General features: G+C 44.6%; 1 protein-coding gene across 1 annotated transcript; it reads right to left on the minus strand.

Moving 5' to 3' along the window:
* Positions 1-370: 370 nt before the first annotated feature.
* On the minus strand, positions 371-19687 carry C6H4orf48 (chromosome 6 C4orf48 homolog). Its single transcript, XM_036763992.1, has 3 exons — positions 19330-19687; positions 11730-11818; positions 371-2365 (listed from the first exon to the last, which is right to left on the minus strand). The coding sequence occupies exons 1-3, from the start codon at positions 19448-19450 to the stop codon at positions 2300-2302; spliced, it is 276 nt and encodes a 91-aa protein (XP_036619887.1). The 5' UTR covers positions 19451-19687; the 3' UTR covers positions 371-2299.
* Between the last annotated feature and the right edge of the window lie 817 nt (positions 19688-20504).

A 20504-nucleotide genomic window follows, 5' to 3' on the forward strand; every position in this document is an offset into this window, starting at 1 on the left:
CTCTGCGATCTCTCTGTTGGCCTGATACAATGCCTGAAACAGCCAGCATTTAACAAGAATAATAATAATAATAATTAATAATATCTAGCATTTCTATAAGGCTCACAACAACCCTAGGGAAAAGGTGCTATTATTATCCCCATTTTAGAGATGAGGAAATTGAAGGTAGGTAAGGTTATAAGATCATGCAGCTAGAGTAAATATTGGAGGCAGGATCCTATTTCAGGTCTTTCTGTGTTCTAGCCTGACTGCCTCTCAACATTAAAAGAATGAATCCTTTGGGTGAAGGCCCTGTGTCTCCTACTAAAACTCAAGCACCCCTGGGAGAGGTCACACCCGAAGTCTTTGCCAGCCATTAACACACTCAATTCCATTTAGTTCAACAAACATTTATTACTATGTTCCAGGGCCCTGTGCTCAGAGCTAGGGATACAAAGATGATAAAATGACCCAGCTCCTGCCCTCAAGGAACTTACAATCTACTGGGGGTGATAAGGAATACACACAGACGAGTCTTTCACAAGGTAGGGCAAGAGAGAAGCAATCCAAAGTAGTATGGGAAAGTCTAAGGAGCAAAAATTAGGGTAGAGGATCCGAGAGGGGCTTCATGGAGAAAGGGGCACCTGAGCTGAGCCTCAAACTCTACCCAGCAGAAATAAGGAAGAAATATGCTCCAGGTGCTCCCAAGGACAACCTGCATGAATTCACAGGGGCAAGACTGACATGGGCAGTCCTAGTCCAGTTTGGCTCCAGCGCTCAATGCATTTAGGGGCACAGAATGAATGCAATGCTTCCAAGAGAAGTTGGAACCAAACTGTGGACAGCATTGAGTCTGCAAAATCAGGAGTTTACATTTCATCCTGAAGATAACGGGTGGCCACTGATGGTTTCTTCAGCAAGGGGGCATTCCTTGATCAGAACTATACTTAAGATGATTAATTTGGCAGCTATCTGTTGGATGGTTTGGAGAGGGGAGAGACTAGGGGCAGGAAAACCAATGAGGAGTCTATCACAGCAGTCCTGGTCAAGGTAATGAGGGTCTGCTCTAAGACAGTGGCCAGGGAGAGGAGGGAGAAGAGAGTGGATTCAAGGCCCAACAATAGTTGGAAAAGTAGGATTAACAGCACTTGACAGATGACTGGATGGGAGAAGGGGAGCAGGAAGGGAGGGGGAAGGGTCTATGAACCGCTTCAAGGTTGCAAGTCTGGATGGCTGGGAGGGCAGTGGTGCCATTGATAGGAAAATTGGGAGGCAGGGAAGACTCGGGAGAAATAATAACTCACATATAGAGCAACTCACGATTCTTCAGTGCTTTTAGGTTTTTCAAAGCACTTTCCTTGGGACAGGTCTGTGAGGTAGGTAGTGCAAGTATTACTCTCCCTGCTTTTCAGAGGATGAGTTCAGTTTGGGACACATTGAGCTTGAGATGGTGGAAAAGCCAAACACATGTGCCCAGCAGGGCTAGCAGGAGCTCAGGGCAGGGAGCCAGGAGTCACCTCCATGTGAGGGTGACTCCAGAAGAAGCAGTGGGAGTGGATGAGAAAGAGAGAGAGGAGAGGGGGGAGGGAGAGAAGGGAGAGACAAGAAGAAAGAATAAAGAGAGGAGTAGAGAAAGAAGAGAGGGGAGAGAGAGAAAGGGGAGGGAAAGAGGAGAGAGAGAAAGGAAAGAGGGAGAAACAAAGAAGAAAGAATAAAGAGAGGAGTAGAGAAAGAAGAGAGGGGAGAGAGAGAAAGGGGAGGGAAAGAGGAGAGAGAGAAAGGAAAGAGGGAAAAACAAAGAAGAAAGAATGAAGAGAGGAGAGAGAAAGAAGAGGAGAGAGGGGAGCGACAAAGAGAGGGAAAGAAAGAAAAGGAAAAGGAGGAGAGAAAGAAGAAAAAGAGGGCCAGAGACACTGAAAACTAGGGAGCAGGAAGCTGAAAGGGCAAAATGTTTATTGAATTGAACTGAAGCACCTCAGGGTACTCACAGTTTTGGGGAGCTCTTCCCGTCAATAATACCTTAGCACCTTAGTATGGATGGGAGGCAGGGCCCAGGAGGGGAGTGAGGGGTCCTGAAGGGAGGTGGGAGGGACCAAAGACAAACTGGCTTTGTGTCAGGAGCTCCCTGGGCCACAGACACAAGTGTTCACAGTGCAGGGGCCAGAGCTGAGGTGATGCAGGCAGAAGCAGGGGAGATGCGCTCTGGGGGCAGGAGGAGGAACCACCCCTTTCCTTCTGGGGAGGTTCGATGCTTACATCTGGAGCCAAAGGTTCCTGCAGTTTGTTTTTTTTTAACTGCAGGGTGGAAATGAGAGTTGGCCTAGGACACCGCTGGCCAACATTCACACAGGGCTCTTCTTTCGGCCTGTAGGAGGAGGGTCTCTGTCTGCAAAAGAAGCAGAGAATTGAGCATTTTAATGCTGCCTGTGAAACAAGAAAGAAAGGGAGTCTCTTCAGACCCATTATAATAACCTCTTCACCCATGTAGTGATTCATCCTTTCCAAAGTCCTCTCCTAATATCTCAGCTGAACTTTATAACCAGCCTCCTCTCCCTCTCCCCTTGTCCCCCACCCACACCAGACTTTAAGATCCCTGAGAACAGGGACCGTAGAATGACAGAATATTAGAGCCCTTCAAGATCATCTGGCCCAATCCCTTCATTTTTCAGATCAGGAAGCTGGCGCTGACTAGCCCACAGTCATACATCCAAGAAGTGGAAAAGTCAGTATACAAATTCAGGTCTTGTGACTCTAGGTCCCATATACCCAGTGCAACAGCCCTGAGGAGTTAGAAAATCTTCAAGAAGCTTATGAATTGCCAATTCATAAGAATTTGGTAAACATTTATTAAGCAGCTACTATGTCCAAGGTCCTAGGCTAGGTATTGAGAAAAGCGTAACAGTCCCTACCTTCAAGGAACTTATAATGTATACAACTAGGCACAAAACATATAGCATATGCACTGAGTTCTCTCATGCTCTTGCTCTCTCCTCCTCCCTCTCCCTCTCATTATCTATGTGTATACATACATATATATGGAGAGAGACACAGACAGAGAGACAGAGTGGGAGAGAGAGAGAGACAGAGACAGAGACAGAGGGAGGGAGCAGCAGAGACAGACAAAGAGACAGAGAGAGGGAGGGAGCAGGAGATAGAGGGAGACAGAGAGACAGAGACAGACAGACAGACAGACAGAGTGAATAGATGAGAGGTAATCTCACAGGGGAAGGGACCAGCAACTAGAGGGAGTGGAAAGGCTACCTGCAGAAGCTAAGAATCTGGAATTTGAAGGAATCCAAGGAATCCACACAACAGAAGAGAGAACAGACAGCATTCCAGCAGCGATGGGAAACATTATGGAGGGGGATATGGACTGTACTTGTGATTTCAATGGTCTGGGGAACTCTCTCTACCAATGCCTGTCAGCATCTCAGCATCTTATTTTCTTAAAGCAGAGCTATAAAATATTCCCATAACACTCCCAAGTAAACCCAAAACAGGTTGAATGTAATTGCGAAATACTTAACAAAAATGCAATAAAACATATGATATTACATTTTAAAACTAAGTCAACATATGCATGGATTAATGACCCTCATTTCTAGTTGAGTTTGACCCCACTGGCCTAGAGCATCAAGTAGTAAAGTAACTTCTCCAGGGTCACACACTGAGAGCTGTGATGATTTTTCTCTTATATTAATAACCAATTATTAATATCAAGAATAGGGGTTTTTTCTCTTTTTATTTCCTCATTCAAAGCCTAGCCCCTGTGGGTCAATTTCTGAAGAACACTTTGGATAGATGAAATTGCCCATGAATCCTCCCCCCCCAGAGAATCTAATCTAGGTGAATTCCAGCTCTAAAAAGCATTAGACACCCTTGAAACCCCACTCCCCACCAAGGTTTAAGTTGAGTGGTCCGGGTAAAGTTGGACTCGTCTGGAGTGCAGGAGGCAGCTGAATCTTATGATCAAGCCAAGTTCTCAGCAGGAAGGGCTGAGGGCTTTCAGTCCACCTGCACCTTAGAAAACGTCTACCCACTCATTAATCATTAACCAATCAGGGCTGATTTTCACCTGTCAGCGGCAACCCACTTTTCCAAAGGTATTTTGAGCATTCCATGATCTCCATAGTTTTGACTTTGGTTATCTTATCCCCTTAAAAACATTCCTCCAAGAAGGGGTCCCCAGACTTCACCAGACTGCCTAAGAGGTCCCTAACACAAAAAAAGTGAAAAAACCCTAGTTTAGACTTAGCTATTTAGTACTCTAAATGTGGGGGGAGTTTGGGGGAAGCTGGTGAATAGTGTACAGGGTCTGGAGTCAGGAATATTCATCTTCATGAGTTCAAATCTGGCCTCAGACACTTACTAGCTGTGTGACCATGGACAAGTCATTTAACCTTATTTGCCTCAGTTTCTCATCTGTAAAATGAGCTGGAGAAGGAAATGGTAAACCAGTATGTTTGTCAAGAAAATGCCAAATGGAGTTACAAAGAGTCAGACATGACTGAACAACAACAATCAATGAATGTGAGATCTTTGTCCAATGACAACTAAGATGGTGCATTACTGAGGGAAGTGGATCACAGCCACTTTGACGTTCCTGCCATAAATGAAGCCAGGAGGCAAAAGGAATGGAAGAATCACTCATGGGTCCTCCTTGGAGGGGCAAAGAAAGGAGGTGGAAGAGTTGGTCATGTGTCCATGTCCAACAAGAAACATTTGCCATTTCATGGGACACTCAGAAGTCTCATATTACAATGCTCATAATAAATATTTGCAAAAAGATCACCCCAAAGGTAACTATAACTTGAAAGCCAACATCTGGGGCAGATGAGAAAGGGACAAAGGAATCTTATGAAGAACTGGATGATACCCTTGAAATTAAGTCAACATAAACTTGAATACACAGTGGCTTTGAAGGTAAGATAGACAAAGGGAAAGACAGTGAAAAAACATATTGGAACCATGGCTCAGGAGTAAGAAAGAGAGACTAAATACTTGTAGAAGCCTCTTGCCTACATATCTGGAATATGTCTTCAAGAAGACAGTTGGGAGGCATTGGACATGAGCATCAAATAACATTATAAAAAATGAAATTGATATCTTAAAAGACAGGAAATGGCTACAATTGTGGGGATCATTTAGCTGTCTGCATACAGTCAGAATAATCAACTTGTTAGAACAAAGATAAAAATCAATAAAAAATTAGAAGGAAGAATTAAAAAAAGATATGGCACATAATACAGATAATTCCAACCTGACATACTTCAACAAGTCATTGAAATGTTGATATGAAAAGATGGGAACTGGATAAAAGAACAGATATCAATTTAGACTACCACCTCTTACTAAGGAATTTTAACCAATGCAGATCAATTGCCACAATGAAGAGACCAAAAGAACCTAGAAACCACCTCAGCCAACAAACACTTGCCAACTAAGGAGAAAGGACAACATTGTTTAAAATGTAAACTCACTTGTAAAATCTCACAGAGGATGTGGAAGATTATGAACAGTATTGCTTCATAAAACACTGATGAGCAGTGGAAGGGAAAAAAGAAACCTATGGAAAATTCAGCAACAGGGCAGGGCCAAGATGGTGGCATGTAAACAGACAACTCAGCAACAGATCCAACTAAGCCAGCCCATTTCAAGGGTATTTCTGAACGAATCTGGAGGGACAACAAACTGATGAAAAATGAAAAAGATGTATAAAGATTTCTATAATCAACTCTTTTCTCTTCCAATGACAATGGAACTCCCAAATTTGGACTCTCACATCAAGGTTCTTGACTGTGAAAGCATGAAAGTGTAAATGATACTAAAGAAAACAAATATTGTAAGAGCCACTGAATTAAACCAAATAGAAGAGATCCATCCTGGAGAGAACATAATTTTGAGGACCCTATTGGTCAACTTTTAAAAAAAAAATAAATTTATTTTTACATGCATTTATAATCTGTCTCTCCTTGCCAAAAACAATAAAAAACAAATTTAAAAAACAGCCTCATCATAAACATGCATTTGTTCAGTCATTTCAGTCATGTTCAATTGTTTGTGACCCCAATTGGGGTTTGCTTAGCAAAGATCCTAAAGTGATTTGCCATTTCCTTTTCCAGCTCATTTTACAGATGAGAAAACTGAGGCAACCGGTTAAGTGACTTCCCCGGGGTCACACAGATAGTAAGTATTTAAGGCCAGATTTGAACTCAGGAAGATGAGTCTTCCTGACTCCATTGTACTACCTAGCTGCCCAAATATGCATAATACAGCAAACAAATTCCCCACATCAGCCATGCCCCAAAATGTATATATCTCCCTGCATTTTGACTTCATTGCCTTTCTGGCAGAAGGTGAGTGGCCTATGTCATCCTTGGCCCTCTGGCCTTGTGGTTTATAATTGCATCGATCAGAGTTCTAAAGTCTTTGAAAGCTGTTTTTCACTGCAATTTTGTTGTCTTTGTTCTCTTAGCTCTGCTCACTTTGCTCTATATCCATTTATAGAGGTCTCCCCAATTTCCTCTGAAACCATCCATTTCAGAATTTCTTACAGCACATTAATATTCCATTATAGTCATATACCATAATTTGTTTAGTCATGCCCCAATTAGAGGACACCCCTCCAATCTCCAATTTTGGGTTACTATGAAAAGAGCTGCTATAAAGATTTTTGTATAGAGAGGTTCTATCTCTTTGAGGTATAGGCCTAGTAGTAGGGTCAAAGGGTAGACATGGTTGACTAACTTTCTAGGTATAGTTCCAAATTCCTTTCCAGAATGGCTGGATCAATTCACCACTCCCCCAACAGTGTATTGATGTACCTGCTTCCTCAGTTCCTTTAACATGTCAGTTTCCTCTTCTGTCATCTTTCCCAGTCCAACGGGTTTGAAGTAGGATCTCAGAGTTCCTTTAATTTGAATTTCCCTATTATTAGTGATTCAGAACATTTCTATGTTCTAAATGGTTGTTGACAAGATTGATTTCTTCCTTTGATAACTGCTTGCTCATATATTTTGAATATTTACCTATTGGGGAATGGCTCAGTCTCATATATTTGAATCAATTTCTTAAATATTTTGGAAATAAAATCTTTATCAGAGAAATTTGCCAATATTTTCCTGTTTGTTTCCTTTCTAACTTTAATTACATTAGATTTGTTTGTGCAAAAAAAATTTTTAGTTTTGCATAACCACAATTTATCCATTTTATCCTGTATGATGATCCTCTCTAGCACTTATTTAGTTATAAACTCTCCCTTAGCCATGAATCAGAGAGGTTATTTCTTCCTTACTCCTCTAATCTGTTTATGATGTGACCCTTTATGATCTGGGTCATGTATTCATTTGGAGCTTATCTTGGCATATGGCATGAGGCATTGGTCTAAACCTAATATCTGTAAGACTGTCACCCAGTTTTCCCATCAGTTTTTGTGAAATAAGGATTCCTTCCCTCAGGACCTAGTTTTGGGATTTATCAAACATTATTTGGGCAGCTAGGTGGCACAGTGGATAGAGTGCTGGGCCTGGAGTCAGGAAGGCTCCTCTTCCTGAGTTCAAATCTGGCCTCAGACACTTACTAGCTATGTGACCTTGGGCAAGTCATTAACCCTGTCTGCCTCAGTTTCCTCAATTGTAAAATGAGCTGGAGAAGAAAATGGCAAACCATTTCAGTTTCTGCCAAGAAAACCCCATACAGTGTCATGGATAGTCAGACTGCCTGAAATGACTGAACAGCATCTAATTTGTTCCACTGAACCACCTCTCTATTCTTTAGCCATTACCAAACTGTCTTAATGATAACTGCTCTGTAGTACAGCTTGCAATCTGATACAGATAAACTCTCTTTCTTCCCTTTTAATTTTTTTTATATTATTACCATTAAGAATCAGTTCTCAAGTTAACTGAAAGAAGGGAGGCGGGAACTCTGCCCAGAAAGTTAGTAAACTACATATACCCTTTGACTCCACTACTAGGCCTATACCCCAAAGACATAGGACCTCTCTATACAAAAATATTTATAGCAGCTCTTTTCATAGTAACCCAGAATTGGAGATTTGGGGGGGTGTCCTCTTATTGGGGCATGACTAAACAAATTATGGTATATGAATATAATGGAATATTAATGTGCTGTAAGAAATTCTGAAATGGATGGTTTCAGAGGAAATTGGGGAGACCTCTGTGAACAGATATAGAGCAAAGTGGGCAGAGCCAAGAGAGCAAAAACAACAAACAATACTGCAGAGAAAAACAGCTTTCAAAGACTTTAGAACTCTGATCAATGCAATTATTGAAGCAATCCTTAGGGGGGAATATCACAGACATCATTACTACCAAAAAACCACCCACAACCAATAAAATATCAGTCCCTACTCATCCATGCCAATTCCTATCTCTACAAAATATTTATGAAAACCATCTTTACAAATATTGAGATCATTCTTGGTAAACATTTAAGAAGGGAATATGCAGGCTTTCCACAAACAATATTCTACAGCAGACTTGTCTTTATAGCCACAAAACTTAGCGAAGGATGAGACAATACCAGATCTCACTGCACTTATTGATTATAAGCTGACCATAATAATACATTGTTGACTGTAATAGCACATTTGATTCTGCAGAGCAAAATTTGGCCATAAAGGCTCCACTCAGATGTCAGAATCCAACTAGATTCCTTGAAAGGTGTAACAATAGAAATTACCTTGATAACACTCTGATTATAAGTTTCAAAAGGAGCATAAAACAGAGACATATACTCTCCAAAGGTATTTATTAAAGCAAAGGAATATGTCTGTCTGAGAGTCCATATTGAAGAGATTCCCTGTATACTTCTGTTTATAGATAACATTAGGTTGATTTCATCAAGTTCCAAAACATTATAGAGCTTTCTAAATGAGACTCATAATCTCTCAAGTGTTCCGCCTAACTATCCACACAGGAAAAACCAAGCGGATGAAGTATGCCTATCGTCTTAACTGTGGGGAGCCTTTGCACAGATATTCTATAGAACTAGTCCATCAGTGAATATACTGTGAATAGACACAACGGATGGACAATGAGCCAGTCCCAAATCGAAGAAGAAGGTGAGAACAGGAAAGAGTGCCCTTGGAAACCTTAATGACAACCAAAGTTCTCCCTGACACAAAGGTCCACATTTCTAACCTCAATACTTTTCCACTGATGGAAGTATGATGATGTATGCCTACACCACATAATAATACAGTCTTTGGAGAATTAAAGGTGCAGCCCAACACAAAGGGCAATGAAGAGACACACCCCGAGTATGGGTGAACCATAACATCCTATCAAGGAAACACTCTCCAAGAGCACCCTCCAAGTCTGCATTATCATGAAAGCCATTATCAGCAAAACATTGAAGAAAAGGAGAAGGACTAATTATGGAGTAAGAGCAAGGAAAAACCCAATGGATGATCTGTGTGGTCTACTCACACCCAAACAATGTCAAGAACTCTAGATGAACACCCCCAGCCCACTGGGTGACAGATTCATGGGAGGATGTGGACGAACAGGGCACTGGATGCCAAAGCTGGATGGGCTGTAATAGGCACTATTAAAGGGAGTAACCCATCAGTGAGATCACAGATCCATCAAAGTATGGAAGGAATAAGTCACATTTCTATATTGCTTCCAGGTTCATAAAGTGCCTTCCTCACAACAACCCTAAGATTTGGGCAACACAATCATTGCCCTAATTTTATGAATGAGAAATCTGTCCCAGAGAATGGAAATGACTTGTCCAGGGTCACACAGCTCATTAGTGTCATAGTCTGAATTTAAAAACTAGCCTCCTAGTTCTAGGTCTAGGGCTCTGCCTATCATACCAAAGTGCCTTTCTATGATATAATGGTCTACATTTATGTGCCATTTTGGCATAGTAGCTTGCCACCTGGCCTTGGAGCCAAGAAGAACTCAGTTCAAATCCTGCCTCTGATACATGCTGGCTGTATAACCATGAGTAAGTCCCATAACCCCTTGGGGCTCTCTTTGTTGTTACTGTTACTCAGTCATTTCAGTCGTGTCCAACTTTCTGTGACCCGGTTTGGGGTTTTCTTGGCAAAGATACTGGAGTGGTTAGCCATTTCCTTCTCCAGCTCATTTTACAGATGAGAAAACTAAGGCAAACAGGGTTAAGTGACTCATCCAGGGTCACACAGCTAGGAAGTGTCTGAGGCTAGGTTTGAACTCAGGTCTTCTTGACTCTAGACCAGGAGCACTGTCCATTAGGACACTTTGGGGCTCTCAGCAACTCTCTAAAACCATGAGTAACAGAGAAATTGCTGGCATGCATTTGGTAGAGGGAATTTCCTCATTTGGGGGCTCCCTATACCAATGAAATTATAAACTCAGTCTTAAACTACCCTTTCCTTTATAATTAACAAATCTTTTCCATGCAGTCATAAAATCTGGATCTAAGAGCCAAAAGACTTGGATTTAAATCCAAGGTCCAACATTAACTCACTGTTTGACCTTAGGTAAGTCACTTAACTTGCCTAAGACACTCTTTTCTCCTCTGTAAATTGGGACTAATAATGCTTACCTCCCAGAGTTATTATGAGGAAAATGCTTTGTAAACCATAGGTGTTATGGAAATGTGAGTTCTGACGATGAATTTTCTCTGTTTCTCTCTCAATTCCTACAGTCCGATAGCCTAAGTCACTCTTTAGAGACTCAGTCTAGGCCTCATAGAAAAACAGAAGGACCCCCGACTGGGAGCCAGGAGACTTGGGTTCTAATCCCAGTTTTGCCACCAAAAGCAAGTCATTTGCTTACTCTTTCCAGTCCCCACCCCAACTCCTTACTAGACCCTTCCCTCTGAGATTACCAGCCATTTATACTGGAGATATCTTGAAAGTACTTATTGTTTGCGTGTCGCTTCCCCCAGCAGAGTATAAGCTCCTCGAGGGCAGGGGACCATGCTTTTGCCTTTCTTCATATCCTCAGTGTTTAGCACAGTGCTCGGAACACAGTAGGAGCTTAATAAATGCTTCTTGACTGACTCTGTGCCTTAGCCTCCCTCCTCTGTAAAACAAGAAGCTTGGACATGATCTCTGAGGTCCTTTCTAGCTCTGACATTCTCAGATCCCTTCAAGCCCAAGTGTTATACCCTCCCTTTTGTTTCTAGTGAATTCTTACATTGTTCCCCATCAGTGTTGCCTGTGTATACTCTCTTCCCTAGAAGGACAGAAGGGGGATAGATTTGGAGACAGAAAGACCTGGGTTCAAATCCTAACTCAGTTACAGATCTAGTTGTGAAACCCTTGTGCAAGTCCCTCCCCTTCTCTCAGCCTCAGGTTCTTCATCTGTAAAGCAGGGATAATAGCACCCGCCTCTCAGTGAGGATCAAATAAGGGCACATATATGAAGCACTTTGCAAACCTTAAAGCTCTACACAAATGCTAGCTGTTAGTATTATTAGCAAAAACAATAATAAGAATAAAAGGCAATTTAGTCATAGAATCTTAGGTAAAGCTGAAAGGAACCTTAGAGGTCATCTAGTCCAACCCACTGTTTTACAGATAAGGAAACTGAGTCCCAAAGAGGTGAGCCGACTCACCTAAGGTCACCCAGGCAGTAACAGAGGCAGCATTTGAACCCAGATCCTCTAATCCTAAATCCAGTGCTTTCCCCACTGTCCCTCTCGAATCTCCTCAAGGGGAGGGTGTCAAAGTGCTTTGTGCGCCCTCCCTCCAGGCAAACTGTGATTCCATTCTGCAGACACTCACTCACCCGTGTGTCAAGGTTGTAGGCAGTCTTCTTCAGGTCCTGGAGGGCTCTCTGCATGAACTCAAAAGCATGGCAATCCACACAAGGTCGGCCTGGGGGAAACAGACAGAGCCCTAAAATGTCAGAGCCAAGAAGAGGATCCGCATTGGAAAGCTTGTACAGTCGGGAACTTTCTCCTTCAAACAATGGAAAATCTGCCTCCTGTAACTTACCCATATTGTTCCTAGTTTTTCCCCTTGGGATTTCAAGTTAGAGCACCTGGGTTCAAATCCTTATTCTTCTACTTACTCTCTGTATGACCTTGAACAAGTCATACTTCACTTTTCCAGTGGTTAGCATGGTGCCTGACACACAGTAGGGCCATAACAAATGTTTATCGACTGACTGATCTTTCTGTGACTCAATTTAGTCATGTGTAAAATGAAAGGACTGGACTAAATGATCTCTGGAGTTCCTTCTGGGTCTGAATCTGTGAAACCAAAACTTTCTGAAGCTGAGTCCATCAGTCAGGTATGACTATTAGAGGCAGAATTTGAACCCAGATCCTCTTATTCTAAAACCAGGGCTCTTTCCACTGTACCCTTTGGCCTCTCCAAGGGAAGGAGAGGCTTCGATCTACATTCAGACTCCATCAGTTCTTTCTTGGGTGAGACCTTTGGAATTATCTTGGATCATTGTATTGCTGAAACCAGCTAAGTCATTTACAGTTGACCATCATACAATATTGTTATTGTATACAATGTTCTCCTGGTTCTGCTCCCTTCACTTTGCAACAGTTCAAGTTTTTCTGAAGTCTGCCTGCTCATCATTTCTTACAACACAATGGTATTCCATTACATTCATATACCACACCTTGTTCAGCTATTCCCCAACTGATGGGCATCTCCACAATTTCCAATTCTTGGCCACCACAAGAAGAGCTGTTCTGTGTATTTTTGTACAAATAGGTTCTTTTCTTTTAAAAATCTCTTTGAGATACAGGCCTGGTAGTGGCATTGCTGGGTCACAGTTTTATAGCCCTTTGTCAATATCCTTCTTAAAAGGTGCCCCCAAGCCAACTTTATTCTATGTAGGCCCCCCGTTTTCTTTGTCCTCTTTCTTATTTTTTAAAGTATTTGATAAGCACTGAGTCTCTAAAGTGTGTGTGCTTTAAGTGTGAGACATGTTTGAAGAAGTGTAGGCAAGTGAGTAAGGAATAAGAATAGCAAGTTGGTGGGGGGTGAGGGAGAGGAGATGATCTGCATGTGGAAAAGGAATTATAGAATGTCAAAGCTGGAAGGGACCTTGGACTATAGAATGTCAGAGCTGGGAGGGAGTTGAGAACAGAGAATGACATACATCTAAGAAGGGGCTCAGAACACAGGATGTCAGGAGTTGTCAAGGACCTTAGAGCAAAGGGCATTGGATGCCAGGGACCTTAGAGCATAGGGAATTGGAGGACATTGGATGCCAGGGACCTTAGAGCATAAGACATTGGATGCCAGGAACCTTAGAACATAGGACATTGGATGCCAGGGATCCTAGGGCATAGGACATTGGATGCCAGGGACCTTAGAGCATAGAACATTGGATGCCAGGAACTTTAGAGCATAGGACATTGGATGCCAGGGAGCATAGAACATTGGATGCCAGGAACTCTAGAGCATAGGACATTGGATGCCAGGGAGCATAGAACATTGGATGCCAGGAACTCTAGAGCATAGGACATTGGATGCCAGGGACCTTAGAGCATAGGACATTGGATGCCAGGGACCTTACAGCAGAGGACATTGGATGCCAGGGACCTTGGAGCATTGGGCATTGGAGGACACTGTATGCCAGGGATCTTAGAGCATAGGACATTGGATGCCAGGGACCTTAAAGCATAGAACATTGGATGCCAGGGACCTTAGAGCAGAGGACATTGAATGCCAGGGATAGAAGGGACCCTAGAATAGAGAATGTCAGAGCTGGAAGGGACTTGAGAACACAGAATATTACAGTTGGGTGTGATCTCATTTTAAAGATGGGGAAACTGGGGGAGATGGTCTGTTGAGTTTGGGAAACATCCAGACTGACTGGAAAACACAGTGTGGGAAGCTGAGTACACGAAATCAGAATAGAAAGCTCTCTTTGATCCAGACTGTTGACCTTAGATGCCAGGCTGAGCAGTCTGAACTTTATGCTAGGAGCCATGATGGGCTCCTGAAAGGTTTTGAGCAGGGAAGGGACAGGGTCAGACCTGTGCATTTGGAAGTAGTCTGGCAGTCTATGAAGGATGGATTGGTGAGGGGAGAGGCTAGAAAAAGGGTTCTGAATCTGGAGTCTACAGATAGATTTTAAAGGGTCTGTGAAGTTGGATGAGGAGGAAATAATATTATTTCTACTAGTCTCTAACTGAAATTTAGCACTTCCTTCAATCATTTAAAAACATGATTCTGAAAATGGCCAGACTGTCAAAGAGGTCCATGACACATACGAAAGGGTTAAGGAGAGTGGCTGGGAGACTATCATAATACTCCAGGCAAAAGATGATGAGGGCCTGACCCAGAGTAGAGACAGTAATGGAACTCAGATTCATGAGATCTTAGATCTAGAGCTAAAAGGGTCCTCTGAGGTCATCTAATCTGACTTTCTCATTCACAGATGAGGAAACTGGAGGGCAAGGAAGGCAACTGACTTACCCAAGGTTATACTGGTAAATGGGTACTGAGGTGCGATTTGAAGAGAAATCCTCTGACTTCAGAGTCAGTGTACCACACTGCCCCAACAGTATCCTCACGGGGTATCTCACAAGTCAAATGAATAATACTTACTGATTGACTGGTTGGAGGAATAAGAGAGAAGAGCCAAGGATGAGTCCAAGCTCTAGAGGTTTGTTGGTTAGGAGGCCTGTGCTAGCTCCAGAATTAGGGAAGTTGGGAGAAGGGTCAAGCTGAGGTAGGGAAGATGATGAGTTCCACTCTGGGCAGTGAGTTTGAAGTGCAAGCAAGGCATCCAGCTGTAGATTCCAGCAGGCTGTTGTCAATGTGGGGCAGGAGTTCATGAGTGAGATTGGGGCTGGATATAAATAGACTTGGGAGTCATCGACATAGAAGTGATAATTGAGCCCATGGGAATGGATGACATCAACAAGAAAGAGAGTGTAGAGAAAGAATGGAAATGGGGTGATGATAAATCTTCTGAGAAATGTTAGAGATCAGGAAATGATGAACCAGCAGGAGAGGCTGAGGCTGACTGGGGGTGAACCAGAGGAGCAAGGCATCATGGAAGCCATGGGAAAAAAGGATATCCAGGAGAAAGAAGAGGTTAATAGACCATCATTACCACCCTCATTTTACAGGGTTACTACTATGTACATGGGCAGTGGCACAGTGGATAGAGCACCGCACCTGGAGTCAGGAAGTCTCATATTGATAAGTTCAAATCTGACCTCACACACTTACTAGCTGTGTGCCCCTGAGCAAGTCACTTAACCCTCTCTGTCTCAGTTACTCATCTGTAAAATGAGCTAGAGAAGGGCAAACCACTCCAGAAGAGTCAGACACATCTAAAACGACTCAACAAAAACATTGCATACACAGACTTAACTTGGGTGCCACAAGAGAATGCTAAGTAAGCAAGCCATGGCGCCTGCTCTTCAAGAGTTGTTGTTCAACTCTTTGTGACCCCAGTTGGAGTGTTCTTGGCAAAGATACTGGAGTAATTTGCCATTCCCTTCTCCAGCTCATTTTACAGATGAGGAAACTGAGTCAAACAATGTAAGGTGACTTGCCCAGGGTCACACAGCTAGTAAGTGTCTGAAGCCATGTGTGAACTCACGCAGATGAGTCTTTCTGACTCCAGGTCCGGCACGCTATCCACTGTACCCACCCAGTGGGCCCCTCTTTAAACACCAGCTCTCCAGGCAGTGGGCATTTCAGTCATCTCAGTGGTATCAGCCACCCACTCATCTTATAGATGAGAAAACTGAGACCCAAGTAAAGGCTGAGCACCTTTTAAATCATTGTGCATGCTGTAAAGGACTTTAAATTAAATTTTGAATAGCCTCATTTGTAGTTGTAAAGGATGTGAGGCTTGGTGTAGCTCATAAAGGTCAAGAAAAGAGTTGCACTACCGGCAGAGAATGATCTCACCCCTAGGACATTAATGACCTCTGTACCTTCTCCTCACCTACAGGAATGAGCTTAAAGAATTGAGAAGCCCTGAACCCCAAAGGTGTTTCATGAGCCCCAGGCAAAGGGCCAGTGTCTAGTGATGGCAAGACTGGTGATGAAGTATGCTTCCCAACTTTTGCCCAACCTGTGGACAGGTGATGAACCACAGATGCAAAATGAGACATCCATTTTCAGACATGACCAATTACAAGATAGATTTGTTTTGCTTAAATGTACTTATTTGCTATATCGAGAACTTTTATTGGGGGGAGGAAAGAGTGAGGGTGGTGAGAGTGATGTAAAAAAAGGAAAAAAGCTCCTATTAAACATTTTAAGAGACACAGAAAAGAGCAAGAGGGAATTCTTCAAAAGAAGGAGATACAGATAATCAGGGACATAGTGGTACTATCATGTGAAATTTAATATATACCTCTTTAAAAAGTTGCACATAATTGATCTGTAATTTTATAGGCAACCTTCTCTCTTTTGCCCTTTTTATATATCAAAATATTCATTTTTGTTGATGATGATTGTCAAGTTCATAAATAATAATTATACATGTATTTTTAAAGAAATGTATCGAACAGTGAATAGTCACCATGAATTAGGGTTACGATCCAGTTACCAAAAGGTACCTAGACAGGAAAGCCCTCACAGCCCTACAATGCCAGAGGCATGAATTGCCTTGCCCACATGTGTTCCCTAAGTGTGTCCCTCAATACCACTGTACTCTATGCATGGGCCTACTTTTCTAACAAAAGCTGGGTATATTTGTGGGAGCACAACCTTAAAGAAGGAATGTTTTGTAGTAATTATTCTTATGCCATCTCAGTAAATGCTTTTGCTTTGAGATAACTGTGTCTACTGTCCGAATATTAAAGGCAAACTCACTGACAGGGCCTCATAAGCTATAGTTTAGAAGTACAGACTCAGCAGGAGTTGGACTTTAGACCTCAATAGGAGTTGACCTCTTGGGGGCAATTACTAAATTGAGGGGTAGCCCCCATAAGGGATTCTACTTAAATAAAGACCTACTGAAATGGGTCTTAAGTTTTCTTATCTGTAAAATGAGTGCTTTGAACGAGATGATATCTAGGAACGAAACCAAAGAACATGAGAATTCCAGAAACTCAAAGTTCAATAGAAACTATCTAGTCTAACCTCTGCTTGACCAGGAATCCCCTCTGATCCCCAACAGGTGTTCATCCTGCCTTTGTCTAAAGACCCCTAGTGAAAAATAACCAGCTGCCCCCAGAAGTAGCCCATTTCACTTCATGCTAACTGGTCTTTCCTTTTATTTGCTTCTTTGCAGATCCCACCTGTTCACTGTTCCTAGTTTTGCCCTGTGGAACCAAGCAAAACAAGTCTAATCCATCTTCTAAATGAGAGACCTTCAAATATTTGTTATCATGCCCCTGATACATGTACCCTGGCATTCAAGGCCCTCCCAAATATGGATCCAAATTGCCTTTCCAGATTTTTTTTCCCATTACTTCCCAGAACACACATGCACTCATGGATCCATTAAAATACCAAGCTAAGTTTTGCCATGGAGTGAAGTTCATTGTTTCAGCCAAACTGGTCTGGTCAACTCATACCTGCTCCCTTCCTCCTGCCAAAAAAATCAAAAAACCATACATACAACATGCCTTGCATTTTCCCACCTTGGTTCCACCTCCACACCTTTGAAATGAGTCTCTCTTCTCCATGAATACAAATCCTACCCTTCTTCAAGCCTGGTACAGTAGCCAGAGCAAAGAACTGAGAAGTCAGCAGGCCCAAATTTGATGGGGCTCTGCTGCTAACCACTGTTATAGAAAAAATAAAAAACAAACCACTGGACAGGGTCACACAAAGACTTGGGTTTGGGTCCTAGCTCTGACACCTGCTAGGTCTGTGATCAACCTCTGGGCAGATCATCTTGCCTCTTCAAGTCTTATTTTTCCCAGCTGTAAAGACAGGAGAGTAATTCTGGCTGCACCTACCTCGCAAGGCTGGAATTTAAGAGTATGAGGAAGGGAGCCATTATCAAATAAAGCTGGGACTGCAGGCTGAAGCCAGACCATGGAGGTCCTCAAATACCTTTAAGAGAAGTTCATGGAAGGGGAAGGGGCACCGACTGTTTCTGAGCAGGTAAGTGGCTTGGTCGAACAAAGGGTAAAAAGAGGGAATTGGTCTAGATTAGAGATTCTGATGAACTTCTAAAAAATATTTTTATACTTGTATTTCAATGTAATCGGCTTCCTTTGAAATCCTATGTGTTTTTATTTTATGCATTTAAAACATTATGCTGAAGAGTCCACAGTCTTCATCAAGACTGCCAAAGAGACACAGAAAGGGTGAAGGGCCAACCCCTGGACTAGATGGATCTCTGAGCCCCTTATAGCCCTGACATCATTCTATCACCTTGGGGCTCTGACCCAGGATAGGACCAAAGTCCCCGCTTGCAGAGGTACCGAGGTGCAGCAGCCGAGTTATCTGCAGTGAGCCTCACCCCCTACCCACTCCAACCCGAACCAAAATGATGCCCAACACCACCACCACGGGAGGGGGTAAGAGGGTTCCTGGCTCCTTCTTCCCTGCCCCACCCCCTAAGCAGCTTCCAGGGACTTCGTGGATTGTTCCCGGGTGGGCGTCTTGAACAACCCCTCTCCCCTGCCCCCAACACGATAGGGGGCGCCCCGAGCCTAGGGAGGGGAAGGATGCGTTGTGTGGACTGGGCAGGGCGCACAGGGGAGGGACGCTCAATACGTGGATGGAGCGGCTCGTGCGCCGCGGGGCGGGGCTCCACGGAGCCGCAAGGCGTGGGAAGGGAGGGAGGTGATGGGCCGGGTCGTGGGGAGGGAGGCTTCTGGAGCGGCTAGGCGAACGGAGAAGGGCTCGCCACGCGGGCCGAGGCCCAGGAGCCCGGTCCACGCGGGGTGGGGCGGGCAGCCCTTGCAGTCCGGGCCGAGGACAGGTAGGCGCCGGGCTGCGCAGGGCGGGAGACGCTGACCCGGAGCTGGCCGGGCTGTGCTGAGTTCACCGACGAAGAAAAGGAGAAAGGGAGGGTGCCCCGTATGTGGGGAGGGTAGCCTTGAACGGGGCTGGGCGCACCTGTCCCGAAGAAGGCGGCTCAGGGGAAGGGCAGGCTCACCGATGGGCCGCGGGAATGGATGCGCCGAGCCAGACCGGGCTGGGCGCACCGGGGAGGGGGGCGCGAGGCTGGGTTGGGCACACCGGCCCTGGGGAGGCAGGCGCCTGGCCAGACCGGAGTGGGCGCACAATAGAGAGGGGCAAAGACGGACACAGTGGCCTCCGGAGGCAGGCGCCAAGCAAGGTGCACAGAAGAGAGGAAGCTCCAGCTGGGCATAGGTGGGCCCACCGGCCCGGGGATGGAGGCGCCAAGCTGGGCGCACAGGGGAGGTGGAGGGCACTGGGCAGAGATGAGCCCACTGGGTGGGAGAGAGGGGCAGTAGAACACCTACTTTCAGCCGGGATGACGCTTCCTGCCGCGGGCTCGGCCGTCAGAAGCCCTGGTGCGAGCAGCAGCAGCAGCAGCGGGAACAGCATCGAGACCCGGGGCCCGGCGGCGGGCCGAGCGGCCATAGCGAGTGCCCTGCCTGCAGGTCGTGCGCTTGGCAGCGCGCGGCCCAGCAACTCCAGGAACGGATTGGCGAGAGATGGGTAGAACGCGACTGTGCTGCGAATGCCTTCCTTGTAGATGTGTCTGAGCTCCGTGCCCGACAATGCCCACGCAGCCTCGCCCTTCCAGCACCTTTGTTTGGGGACCCCCGGCTCGGGGCGGAATCCCTCCAGCCGGCACAGAGCATGCGTCCCCGGGTCTCCCCCACCCCACCCCGTTAGGGTCATTGCCAAGGAGATTCACTATAGCAACGTCCCAACTGGGGAGGGGGGGAGCCTCCGTGAGGAAAGGAGATTTAAAGGGACTGTAGCTTAGAACGTCATAACCGGAAGGCCCTTGAGGTTTGAACCAAGAATGTTTTGTGAGCACCGTCTAGTACGGTTTTATCATCTTACAGATGAGAAAACCAAGGACCAGAGAGCAACGGGGACTCCAGTGCAAGGCCCCAACAATCTATTACTTCCCTCGGAGTAGGATAATACCCCCTGCTTCCTAGATTGAAGGCTGTAGAAGGCTAATGCCTAGTCACTGAAAGGCTTAAAATAATTTAGCAGGGAAGAAAGGAGAGAGATTGTAAGAACAGTCCTCCTAGCTAGGAACAAGGGCTGCTAAGGAAGACTAAGAGATCCTCCGGATGCTGAGACCTAGAAAGAGAAAGCAATGTGCCTAAAGTCCTAGCCTTCCCCTGGAACATAGAGGTGGGAGATCGACTTTAAGGGCTGCAAAACCTGTAGAGGCTGCCTAACCTAGGATAGTGCCTTGCTGTTGAAGATGTAACTGACCTTCCGAAGGGGCAGGTTACTCAAGGTCTTAAAACAAGGCTAGTGGCCAGCCTGGAACTTAAACTCCCTAGGGCTGCTTGGTTTGTAAGAATCAGGAGGCAGGGCTGCTTCTGTCACGTTAGGAGGGGGGGGGGGGGGGGGAGAGGATGTCACCGGTCCAACTGAGGATGCAGGGCCATAGAAGGCCAGAATTGAAAAGCGCTTCAGAGAGGAGAGTGTTGGCTTTTGAAAGGAC

Source organism: Trichosurus vulpecula, chromosome 6 (assembly GCF_011100635.1).
Source record: "Trichosurus vulpecula isolate mTriVul1 chromosome 6, mTriVul1.pri, whole genome shotgun sequence".
NCBI classification, from domain to species: domain Eukaryota; kingdom Metazoa; phylum Chordata; class Mammalia; order Diprotodontia; family Phalangeridae; genus Trichosurus; species Trichosurus vulpecula.

Bases quoted from the DNA above. Each gene is read 5' to 3' on its own strand.
- C6H4orf48 (XM_036763992.1), bottom strand. From the start codon at position 19,450: ATGGCCGCTCGGCCCGCCGCCGGGCCCCGGGTCTCGATGCTGTTCCCG. The intron at 11,819-19,329 runs GTAGGTGTTCTA...TGTTTCCCCCAG, and splicing joins AAGCGTCATCCCGGCTGAAA to GCCGACCTTGTGTGGATTGC. The intron at 2,366-11,729 runs GTGAGTGAGTGT...CTTCTTTTGCAG, and splicing joins CCTACAACCTTGACACACGG to ACAGAGACCCTCCTCCTACA.